Here is a 12,341-nt window from a genome sequence, read left to right on the forward strand (position 1 = left end):
GAAAAGTTTTTAAAAATTTTACCCTTCTATAATGTCAGTGGCAAGCATCCTACTCTGATTACCCCTGCTGTCTTTCTAACTTGTTTTAATGTTCTTAGCCCAGTAATCTAGCTCCACTAAGGCCTGTAATTCATTGATTCTACCACCTTATTGTGTAGTGTCTTAGATCTGAGAGTTGATAATTTTTATCAAGTTAGGGAACATTTTGGCTTTTATTTCTTTGGATATCAACCCCCTCTGCCCAAGACTCTGGTTATATGTTAGTTAGGTCATTTGATGTTGTTTCATAGCTCCCTGATAATCCTTTTTAGAATTCTTTTGTTTCTGTAATGTTCATGCGTGCTTCTGTTGTCTTGAACTTGTGACCTTTATAACAATTGGTTTAATGTCATGCTTTACTGAAAACTCTCATTCATGTCATTTCTGGGGCAGTGTGTTGATGGGTTTTTCTCTGGATGATGGGTTGTATTTTCCTTCTTTGCCTGGTTGGTAATTTTTGTTTGGATGCTAGACATTGTGAGTTTTATGTTTTGGGGCCCGAGTTTTTCAAATATCCTTTAAGTATTTCTGGATTTGGCTTTGACATAATTAAGGTGCTTGGAATCAGCCTGATCTTCTTGGGCTTGCTTTTGCGTTTTCCTAGTGGTTCTGGAACAGCATTCAGAGTAGGAGTCCTTTGGGTCCACTGTAGATGCACTGCCTTTCTGAGGACTCTCCCTAATGTGAAAGAGCACTTGTGCCCTGGCTGGTAGGAGCACAAACTGTTTTCAGCCCTTTATGAGCCCTGCGGATTGTTCTAATGGACTTTTCCCCAGTCTCTGATAGTTTCCTTAGACACATGTGCAAGTCAGAATTCAGTCAAGGGCTCAAGGGGACTTCTTTGTATATCTCTCTGTCTGTGCCACAAATTTTTGTCACCTTGTCCTCTCTAAACTCTGGCTCCTAAGTGAAACGCCCAGGCTGTTTGGATTCCCCTGCTTGTGCTGAGGCTTGGAAACTGTCTCTAGGCAGTCCGTTGGGCATCTGTAGGGCTCACCTGTGATGGTTTTCTAGGGAAGTACTGTCTCATGCTGCCCCATGGCGCTCTGGTTGTTGAAGCAGAGAGGGGGAAACCTGGCTGTTGTTACTCCATCAGGGTTGGGAGAAGTCTCTGTCTCTCATCATCTGCATGTCTTTTCTCTCAGTCTTCTGGGCATGAATTCTCCTTTCAGTCGTTGTAATCACTCCCTTGAAGACACTTGAACTCCCTTGCTCCTTTCATTTCACTTGGGAAAAACCACAACCCTGGTTAAATCCTCTCTCCACCTTTCAGTGCCAGTAGCCGTGTGAATGTTTCAGGTGAAAAAGACACTTCTGTGCTATTTTCCCTTCAAATCCACGACCGGAGTCTGTAAGTGAGCCCAGTCACATGACCACAGTCATTTATTCTGATTCCCTACATACCTGTTTCATATCTTTTCTCTGAAAATTCTAGCACCTCCTCCCGCATCTTCCAAGGCATTTTCCTTTTTTTCTACATCACTGAGAAACTGAAGCAAGCAAAAATGAAGTTTGCCGAGTGGCACTTGGATCATCTCCCTTCCCGCCAGCATCTGCGTGTGTGTACTTCGCCTTCCCCTCTCTCCGCGTGGTCATTTCCTCCACCTGTGCACTGTAGGCCCTTTCCCTTGCCTACCTAGGGCAAATTAAGTTTAAATTCAAATTCTCCAGCAGTTTCCCTCCGTTTCTCCACATCTTCAATAGTATATCCTAGAATGTGCCCGTCAGTATAAAAGCATACTGTATTTATCTCATCATAAAAAAAATTTTGACTCCCTCTCCCCATATCAACTCCCCTGCCATTTCTGCGGTCTTGGACAACAAAAGTGCCAAGAGTTGTCCGTACTTTTCCGACTTTCCTTTTCTTTTGCTCTCAGTTCCTCTCCAGTCAGGCTTTTGTCCTTAGTGCTCTGTGAAGTGTTTTTCTGTGAGTAATGTGAAGTCTCTGACTTCCAGGCTGCTATTTCAGGAGTCCTCCCACATCATCTTTCAGGAGCACGGGCTGCACTTGATCTCCCCCATTTCTCGATACTTTATTCCCGTGGTTTCCAGAATACCAGAGCCTTGATTTTTGTGCCACCTCTGTAGTTGCTCCTTCTGTCTCCTTTCTTGGTTCTTACGCTTCTTCCCACCCCTTATTGTTGGATGCCTCAGGCTATGGGCCTGGGTTGTCTTCTCTCTTACGGTCACTGCCTTGGTCCAGTAACAAGTTTGAAAACCCATCTGTACTCCAGTGACTTCTGCATTTTAATTTCCTGACCAGACCTTTCTTTGGATTGTAGATTTGCTTATGAAACTGTATTAAATGTCTTCAAAGGGCCGTTGTGTAGACGTGTCAGACATAGCCCATCTGAAACCAAATGCCAGGGCTTTCCTGCTGAGCCTGTTCTGTGTGCAGTGTTTTCCATCCCAGTTGACGGCAGTACCGTACTTCTTGGACATGTCCAATGACAACTCAGATAATTCAGTAACGAGTTTGATGTCCTTGACCGCAGGGAAGATGATCCCTGGGTTGAGGGAGTACAGTGCCCGACCACCGGTGGAGAGAGTACCCTTCCTGAAGGACGTGGGGCAAGGGCAGTTTCGTGGGCTGTTAGAAGAGGCAGTAGAGAAACAGGGCCTAACTGGTTAGGACATTGGAGATTCTTTACGAAGCAAGTAGGCGCCCTTCTCAAGGGTAAAATAAGATAGCTAAAGCCGAGTTGGGGGATTGTGATTGCTGTTAGGGTTCCTTGGTAGTGAGGTTTTCCCCACAAGCGCAGGCCGACTTAGGTTTGGATTTGTGACATGGGCTGGGCTCCTGGAGTGGACTTCATTTTGTGGGTCTTGATACATCGGGCAGAAGTCCTGCTTTACTCTGTTTTCTCATCCCACGTGCATACTGTTGGGAAGTCCTCTATAGTGCCACCTTTCAAACTGAAAATGTAACTACTGCTGCCCACTTCTGTAGCTGCTGTACTGGTCCAAGTCACTGTCGGTCTCACCTTGCCTCCTCAACTTACACTCAGCTTTAGCTCTTGCCTCTTATGATGTATTTCTTTTTTTTTTCTTTTTTAATTTATTCGACAGAGATCACAAGTAGGCAGAGAGGCGGGCAGAGCAAGAGCGAGCGAGAGAGAGAGAGAGAGAGAGAGAGAGGAGGAAGCAGGCTCCCCACTGAGCAGAGAGCCCGATGCAGGGCTCGATCCCAGGATGCTAGGATCATGACCGGAGCCGAAGGCAGAGGCTTTAACCCACTGAGCCACCCAGGCGCCCCTATGATGTATTTCTAACATTGCAATCAGGAAAGTTTTTAGGTGTAAATCAGTCATGTCACTGCTTGCTCAGAATCTTCTCATTGTTCCTCATCTCACTTATAATAGAAACCACAGTCTGTCTGTCTGTCTGTATTTATTTATTTGAAGATTTTATTTATTTATTTCATAGAGATCACAAGTAGGCAGAGAGGCAGGCAGAGAGAGAGGAAGGGAAGCAGGCTCCCCGCTGAGCAGAGAGCCCGATGCGGGGCTCGATCCCAGGACCCTGGGATCATGACCTGAGCTGAAGGCAGAGGCTTTAGCCCACTCAGCCACCCAGGCACCCCGAAGCCACAGTCTTTATGATGGCCTTCAGGACCCTGCAAGATCCAGACCTCTTTTGCTTCTGTGACTTCCTCTCCTCTCACATCTCCTCTCACATTTCCTCTGCTCTACCTTGAATACATCAAGCATGTTTCTACCGTGGGGTCTTCCCCGTGGATGCTCCCTCTGCCTAGAATACTCCACCCCCAGATATCCGTCGTGGCCAGCTCCCCACTGGCCTCCCCAGAGCCCTTTGTGTATTTGAGAAGAAGAAAGCCTGTGAGGGCAGTAGTTAGGCTGAAAGGAGTGAACGAGTTGGAAAGGAGTATGGCAGGTATTGAAATCTTGGTGAAAAAGAGCCAATGGGTGAGATAATCCTAGATATACCAGCAGTTGGTGAGTTCAGCCTACTATAAATCTGAGTAATAAAGAGAAAAAGCAAAAGAGACTTTGTAGCAAATTAGAGGAGATGAGGTGGCCTTCAGTTATCCAGTGGAAACGTTCATAAATCAAGGCTCATAATTTGAAGGTTCCTTCACATATTGTTAATGCCTGCTCTTTTGTAGGTAGAGATTTGGTCTGCTGCTGCTTACTTAATGATGTAATGATACGTTCTTCAGTTTAACAGAGAAATTGCTTGAAAGAATTGCTTGAGCATCATTTTTTTATTATAAAAGATGAATAGAAAACATTCAGTTATTGAATTCCTCCTTTAATTCAGTGTTAGAGGAAAATGTTTCTGATGTTAGTCTTGTGTGTTCCATCAAACAGAAGAATCAAATGTGTTTCCAGTTATTTTGCAAGAGCTAATAGATTCCAGAGTCTAAGCAGTATTTAATTTTCCTAAAACACCTGTTTATTCCAGTCCTCTGTATCTTTTAGACTTTTTAATTGCAAGATTTATACTATGTTTAATTTTTTTTTTTTTTAAGATTTATTTATTTATTTATTTATTTGACAGAGAGAGAAATCACAAGTAGGCGGAGAGTCAGGCAGAGAGAGAGAGAAGCAGGCTCCCGCTGAGCAAAGAGCCCGATGCGGGGCTCGATCCCAGGACACTGAGATCATGACCGGAGCCGAAGGCAGCGGCTTAATCCACTGAGCCACCCAGGCGCCCCTATACTATGTTTAATTTTATGAATTGCCAAAAATGCTAAGAGAAATAGACTTAGTTGGCATTATAAAGTATCCTCTAATTAAGGGGATATATAATGATTCTCCATGTCATAGTCAAGAAAACTTTCTCCGGTTCTTTCAAATTTGTTTATTTGCATGCTCCTCCTTCAGAAGGAACAGTAGGAAAAGTGAAGTCAGTCATAAGGTTAGTACACAACTTTTATGCCATGGAATTACAAATCTGACTCTGAATTTCTCCATAGCCAACACTTAAGGGCAAAGTTCCCTGCATGATTCACTAAAGTCTATAAGGTAAAAAACCAACTAGTTGTTCATGGGAAAAGTGCAGCTAATCCCAGTACAAAATTTTGAGTGAATATCACTCGTAGGTGCTTATAATAAGAATGTTGTCATTAGAGTAGGTACCTGGGGCAAGACAGTACAGTAACTCTTAGGATCATCAGTGTTCTAGGATATAGGATGTGAGCACGATCTGGCTGTGACATCTGTCACCTCACTGATCAGCAGAGTTGATGTGGCTGATCTGGCTGACTAGGCGGGTGTCCCCTCTTTCCCTCACCAGTCCATGTGTGTCCCTCCCGAAGCTGCACGCTTGGTTGAAGTGGATGACTGTCCCCAGTAGTGGAGGGCCGTTCTCTGGTCAAGGGCATATGAATGGCTACACTCCCCTGCTAGAACCTCCAGACAAGCTCTCAGGGTCCGTTTGCAGGAGAGCGTCGGGTGGTCAGGTTTGCAAGACTCCAGATACATTCAAACACAGCCCTGCATGGGACCGTGTGCCTTTCTTAAGTTTAAGAGAAAACAAAGTGTTTGTGGATATAAGAAGCATCACTTGCTTTCACAAGAGTTTGTCAGTCAGTGGTTCTTTTTTTTTTTTTTAAGATTTTATTTATTTGACAGGCAGAGATCGCAAGTAGGCAGAGAGACAGGCAGAGAGAGAGGAAGGGAAGCAGGCTCCCCACTGAGCAGGGAGCCCGATGTAGGGCTCGATCCCAGGACCCTGGGATCATGACCTGAGCCGAAGGCAGAGGCTTTAACCTGCTGAGCCACATAGGTGCCCCTGCAGTCAGTGGTTCTTAACCTGTTTTTGGACATAGATCTGATATTTTTATGTAGCTTTATCATGAGTTTGCTGAATATGCTGATTCTGAACTCAAAGAGATTTGATCCAAGAGGTCTGAGTTAAGTTTTAGAAACTTATATGTGAAACTGCCACCCTAGGTGATTCTGATGTATGTTCTTGTTAGACCACATGATTCAGAGACCTCTACTGGGTTATAATTTTAGGGAGTTTGAGATTCCAGGTAGTCAGTCTAGAACCTTATCTGATACAAGTCAACAGCATCTTTAAGAACGTTACATTAAAAAAAAAATTACATCTAGTAAAAATGATAATGAGTTCCATCCACATGTGTGTTTGAAAGTTTTTCTTTGAATGTTAGGAAATGACTGACTTGTGTGGAAATTTATTGATGAAAGCAAGTCATGTGGCCACAGTGGTAATAACTGAACACGAATGGGCGCTCGCTCTCTCTCTTCTAGTAATGTAATGAATTGAGGGCCTTTTTTTTTTTTTAAAACAGATTTTATTTATTTATTTGACAGAGAGATCAAAGTAGGCAGAGAGAGAGAGAGGAAGCAGGCTCCCCGCGGAACAGAGAGCCCGATGCGGAGCTCGATCCCAGGACTCTGAGATCATGACCTGAGCCGAAGGCAGAGGCTTAACCCACTGAGCCACCCAGGCACCCCAAGGACCTTTTTCTTAATGTCCAATCACTTCACATTTGTGGGATAAACGATGTGTGATTATGAAGTATCACTCTTTTAATATGCCACTTGTTTAATTAGCTGACATTTATTTAAGATTTTTGCACCCATGTCCTTGTTGAATTTGTCTCTAGTTTCCATTTCTTAGGCTCTTCTCTCCAGTTTGGTGTCAGGGTTTTGTTAGTATTTAAAAAGGGGATGGGTATTTTTCGTGTGTGTGTGTGTGTGTGTGTGTGTTTTGTTGTTGTTGTTGTTTTTCTCAGTTTTTAGAATTTATATAGACTCTCAGTGTACTTTTTGTGGGGAATTTAGGGCAAGTATAAAATTAGAAGAGACAGTCTCCATATACAAGACCATCCTCACTTCAGATACAAGCTACAAGTTTGGAGGGTTCCCAAAACCACCCCGAGGCTCAATAACTCATTAGAAAGATTCCTACATCTTACAGATTCATAGATCATGGTATGGCTTCTAATGGAGCAAGGATATAGATTCAGATTTGCCAAAGAGAGAGACATACTGGGCAGAGTGTAGGAGGGTTCCAAGCACAGAGCTTTCCCCGTCCTCACCCCTGTAGTCAGATCACATATCTCTCTTGGCCTTACTGTGTGACCATGTGTATGGGGTACTGCTAGCCAGAAAAGCTCATCCAGCCTTTAGTATCAAGTTTATTTTGGATTTTTATTTTTAAGGAATCTCTACACCCACCATGGGGCTCAAAATCACCACTCTGGAGTTCCAGAGTTGCATTCCAGCTACTGATCTAGCCAAAATTTTCCAGTTTTGTTTGTTTGTTTGTTTCAAGATTTTGTTTCTTTATTTGCGAGAGCGAGCGAGCGAGAGAGAGAGAGAGCGCGCGCGCACCAGAGCGAGCACACAAACAGGGGAAGTGGCAGGCAAAGAGAGAAGCAGGCTCCCTGCTTAGCAAGGAGCCTGATGCAGACTCTGTCCTAGGACCCTGGGATTATGACCTGGACCCAGGACCGATGCTTAACTGACTGAGGCACCCAGACATCCCTTTCTGGAGTTTTTACTGGGGCTTCTTTATGTAGGTGTGACTGATGGATTGCTTGTGGATAATCTCAGTCTCCATTTTGGTTAACCCAAAACCACCTCCCAAAGTTATAGTGGTGTTTCTGGGTTGGTGAGCCCCAATCCTAAGGACTCTATGGATATGGCCAGTTCCCTCCCTAAATCACGTTTGTTAGATTATCTAGTTTGACCCAAGGTTACCGGGCAAACAACAACTCTCTTATCAGACGCACACTCTGAGACCCCAGAGATTACCTACCAGAAGTCAAGGACAAAGACCAGGCCTTCTCCTTGGGCATGGCCAAATTCTTTATATGTTCGCACAATTAATTTTTTTTTATGGTGCCTTCCTGTGATTTCTTGAAATCAGATTAGTTTACAGGGATTCCATTATGGAAAACCGATTGTTTTAAATTTCAAACCTTGCATTTCTCTAGTTAACTCTTAAAAGACAGAAATAACAGACACTTTTGATATAACTGGATTTAAATTAAACTACTCTTTGTCTTTTTTTTTTTTTTTTTAAAGAATAAAGGTTCACTTCAATTTGAAGACAAATGGGATTTCATGCGCCCGATTGTTTTGAAGCTTTTACGCCAGGAATCTGTTACAAAACAGCAGTGGTTTGATCTGTTTTCGTAAGTAATCCATTAACTCTTAACTTTTTGATAATATAAAGGAAATTTTGGTGATGCATTTCTATATCCAAATGGAATGCTCACTTTAGACTGGACGGTTTACCTGTTTACAGTTGTTATTACTCTAAGTCCTCTTCTGTAGTCCATGATTTGCTGGGGATGGGGGTGGTACGCCGTCATACATCGCTGTGGCTGACTACAGCAAAAACATACAGCACAAAAGTAGCAAAAAGGAAAGGCACATCCTGGGGGAAAACAGGCACGGGCTTCCCAGAGTACTTACAGAATCGTACAGAACCCTGTCTCTCCAGCAATGGGATTGACACCCAGTATGATACGTTGTCTACCTGAGAAGCTCTCGCAGACTCCGTAATCAGAGTTTTTATTGGGGACTGGTCACATAGGTAGCCTCTGCTTGGCATGTACCCAAATTCCAGATTCTCAGAAAGATCAGGTGTTCAGTGTAAACCATATAGCTTGTACATTTAAGGCATGATCAGGAAAAGTTTTTTATCAGGGTAGGATACTGTTGACCATTTCACTCATACAGTGGGGCAAGGCAAGACCAATCGGTAGTACTCATCTCAGTAAGGTCTTTTAGAGGTCTTAGATTTAGCTAGTAAAAATAAATCCCACCAACCATGAAGTTTATTTTAGGAAAAGAAAATAAGCTTTTCTCCCTTCCTTCCTTTCTTTCTTTCTGATTTTATTTATTCATTTAGGAGAGAGAGCACAAACGGGGAGAGGCTGAGGGAACCAGAGAAGCTGGCTCCCCACTGAGCTGGGAACCTGACATGAGGACTCGATCCCAGGACTCTGGGGTCATAACCTGAGCTGCAGGCAGATGCTTAGCCATCTGAGCCACCCAGGCACCCCCTCCCTTACTTTCTATAGGAACCTTTATTTACGTGGTCTGAGGCATCAATTCAGGCACAGCATAACTCTGGCTCCTAAGCTGAAGCACACCCAAAAGCTTTCCAGGGTTAAAGCAGTGTCATGATCCTCAGAGCACATCCATGAAGAAGTATAATCTCAGAGGGCATGTGTGGTACCTCAGAAACAAAAAGTTTACAGTTGTTAGGGTGCTGCAGGTGAGACAGGTCAGGTTGGTCAGGTAGTATACGGTCACAGGGCTCCCAGTTTCCCTCCTCCCATAGGACCGTTCGCTCTAGAGTTCTTGTTCCTTTTCTGTTCATTCAGTTCAGCCTTTGTTTTCAGATGAACTGCCTGAAGGAAGTTAGTTCTAAATGGTTTCATTTATTCCATGACACTTGTTGATTCGCCTCACTAGTGCGGGTGCTGTTTATTTAGAAGGGCTCTGTGTAGAAAGTGTAGGAGTTGGGCTGTTCCCTGCTGTCTCCAAGCGCTGTCAGGTTTGATTTCAGAGTACTCACAGCAGCATGGAAAGCCAGTGGTGGGAGTTTTCCTTCAGGAAGACAGCAAAACCTTGAAGAATAATTCTGAAGAACAAAAATCTTTAATGTCTTCCTCCTCCCCTGTGCCTTCTCAGGTGCTGTGTTTTGTTTTTTCTTTCTTATAAAACCAGTGTGTCCCATTCAGTAATGAAAACTTTTCAGTTTTTTTCCCCCAGACATGTGGACTGGCAAGAGGAGCAAACGCATATTTACAGAAAATGTTTAAAATAATATACTTCCCTTAACTAGGAAGATGTATTGTGTATTGGTCTGAATGAAGTGTCAGATGTTCAGAAATTTTTAAAGTAGGTTTGTGTCCCCTCCCGCACCTTTTGTTCTGATTATTTATCTAGTGAGCAGCCTAGAAAAGGTCCACTCCTTTCTGGAGACAGCTGGGTTTAACACCCAAGTTGCTTATTAAGGTGTATGCACAGGGATGATGAGGCAAAGGTGAACAGAACATGGGTCACTCACAGTGAGACCTGAGAGGACGTCCTCACGGAGAGGACGTCAGGAGGGGTGGGTCACTGCCTCCCCCTGGTAGCTTTCGGCAGTCATCACAGGTTAGGAGTACTGCTAGTGTCTGTATCCAATAACTAGAGCCAGTCAGCGGCTTGACTTCAGATCACGTCATCAGAGATCACGCCCTTTTCTGGAGGCATCTGGAAGTAATGCAGGTGGTCCAGCCAGAATCTAGGATATTTGCAGTTGACAGCTCCACAAAGGCTGCTGAAACCTGCAGCGCCTTCAGGTCCAAGTCCTGTTCACTGAGCATATGCTTGCTTGAGTTCAGCACAGCTTATGTTGAGCTGGAAACAGCCAGTAACAGACAGTATCAGGTTTCAGCTCAGAGTCAGATCCAGGCAAATAAGATTTGTGAATTCAGGAGTTTAAAAAAGAGAGCAACTTTTCTTCTGCAGCCAGAAAGCTGAGATGGCTGCAGACATTCGTGTTCCAAGTCCAAGTGACAAGCAAGACTTATCTAAGCCCTTTTTATCTTATCAGTCTTAAGAGTCCAGATTGATTCGCTCAAGAACATGCACATCAGGCTGGAAGATCATCAGCCTCTAGGGGTCAGATACCTGATTTCACAGGAACTCAGTGGCAACTAAGAACTGCTTTTTAAAACTCCAGAAGTGTATTTCTGTCTAAAGATTTCCTTTGTTTCTATGTTGTCTCCCTTTTTTTCAGACATACCAGTAGGTAAAAATAATGCCTTTACAGAGACATTTTCTGTTCCAATATTCAAACACTTTAAATTCCAACTCCTTACCAGCAGCTTAAAGCATGGAAGTTGTGTCTGCTAGTTTTGGGGGGGCGGGGGGGGACAACCTTTGCTGCTAGGTACAATCCTGGTAGGATTTATGAAAGTACGAGCATATAACATTTTACATCTTTTTTGATCATACATCCAGATGCCAAAGGCACAAAATACAAAACCATCTTTTAAACCCATTATAGATTTATTCAAATCCCTAACAGCATTGACAACATTATGCTAGAGTTGCTGGGAGATCCTGGCTGGTATGCAAGGAGCCTGGAAGAATTGCTTCAGTAGCAGCCTTTGGCCTGAAGAAACAGCTGGAGTGATTTCCTTTCCCTGCAGGCACTCCACCCCCAGCATTTTCTCCCCTGGTTTATCTAAAGCTTTCTCCAGGATCTGACTTAACTCTTATTTCCTCCTGGCTGGGGGCAGGGGTGGTGGAGAATAATGCCAGCATTTGACATTTTTGGTTCACTCATAGCTTAACTTTGGGCCTTTTCTCTTCCCAGTTGGAGGCAAGAGCAAAACCAGAGGTGTTAGCCAGGCTGTGCTTTTTCTCCTGTCACTCGTCAGTCAGCATGGCTGAAAGCAGCGGGGGATTGAGCGAGCCCACTCTCTGGGGATTAGAGCTATTGTTTTCTGCTTTCCTAGGTAACTCTTCTCTCTTAAAACACATGCACTCAGCTCCTGTTTTGTAGCATGGATGACTTTCTAGCCACCCAAACAGCAAGGGTTCATCGTCCAGTCACTTTATCACTTCGTACCCTTACCATGTTTCAGTGAGTCCCAGCTGTCCTAGTGGTCAGTCTCATGACCACCTCGAGGTTCAGTGATTGCTGGGAATACTCACAGGACTCAGACATAGTCGTATTCATGGCTGTGATTTATTACAGTAAAATGCAACAAAGGTGTAGGTGGCAAATTCAGGGGAAACCAGGTGCATGTTTCCAAGCATCCTCTCCCATTGGAGTTACACAGGAGACACTTAGTTCTCTAGCAGCTGATGGTGACAGCACAGGTGGTGAAAGTCTTTCTACAGGGAAGCACATTAAAGACAAGTGTTCAGGTTTTAACTCAGCTGTTGCATAGATAGCCTCTGCCTGACATGAAGTGAAGTCCCAGACTCCTAGATGACAAGCAGGAGTTCAATATAAATCAGCTTGTTTACCTAAACATTTAGGGCCAATGAGCGATTCTCAGCAGGAAACGGTGAGAACCTTTGCAGAATCCAAATTCCCAGATACCAGTCAAGGGCCAGCCTTACAAGCACATCTTCCTGAGGTTAGCCTTCGCAGACCTGCTCTAACTTTTCTGTGTATGCTTTAGTGGAATTCTATGTCAGGACTTATAGATATGTGATTGAATAATCCATACACATTAAGCTGTTCTCATTTTTTTCTCATTATTGCATGATAAAAATATAATTTCCTAAATAGTATTACATAATATTAACTTATATGCATGATTCTATCTTTTGAAAAATTAAAGT

General features: G+C 43.7%; 1 protein-coding gene across 1 annotated transcript in view; it reads left to right on the forward strand.

The window, feature by feature from the left end:
- Positions 1-12,341, forward strand: part of CUL5 (cullin 5) — a 91,480-nt gene that overhangs the window by 13,899 nt on the left and 65,240 nt on the right. Inside the window, exon 2 of the mRNA XM_082683227.1 lies at positions 8,064-8,173. Coding sequence (XP_082539353.1) covers positions 8,064-8,173 — 110 coding nt within the window. The remainder of the gene's footprint in view (positions 1-8,063; positions 8,174-12,341) is intronic.

This window comes from Mustela nivalis (genome assembly GCF_964662115.1).
Source record: "Mustela nivalis genome assembly, chromosome: 9".
NCBI classification, from domain to species: domain Eukaryota; kingdom Metazoa; phylum Chordata; class Mammalia; order Carnivora; family Mustelidae; genus Mustela; species Mustela nivalis.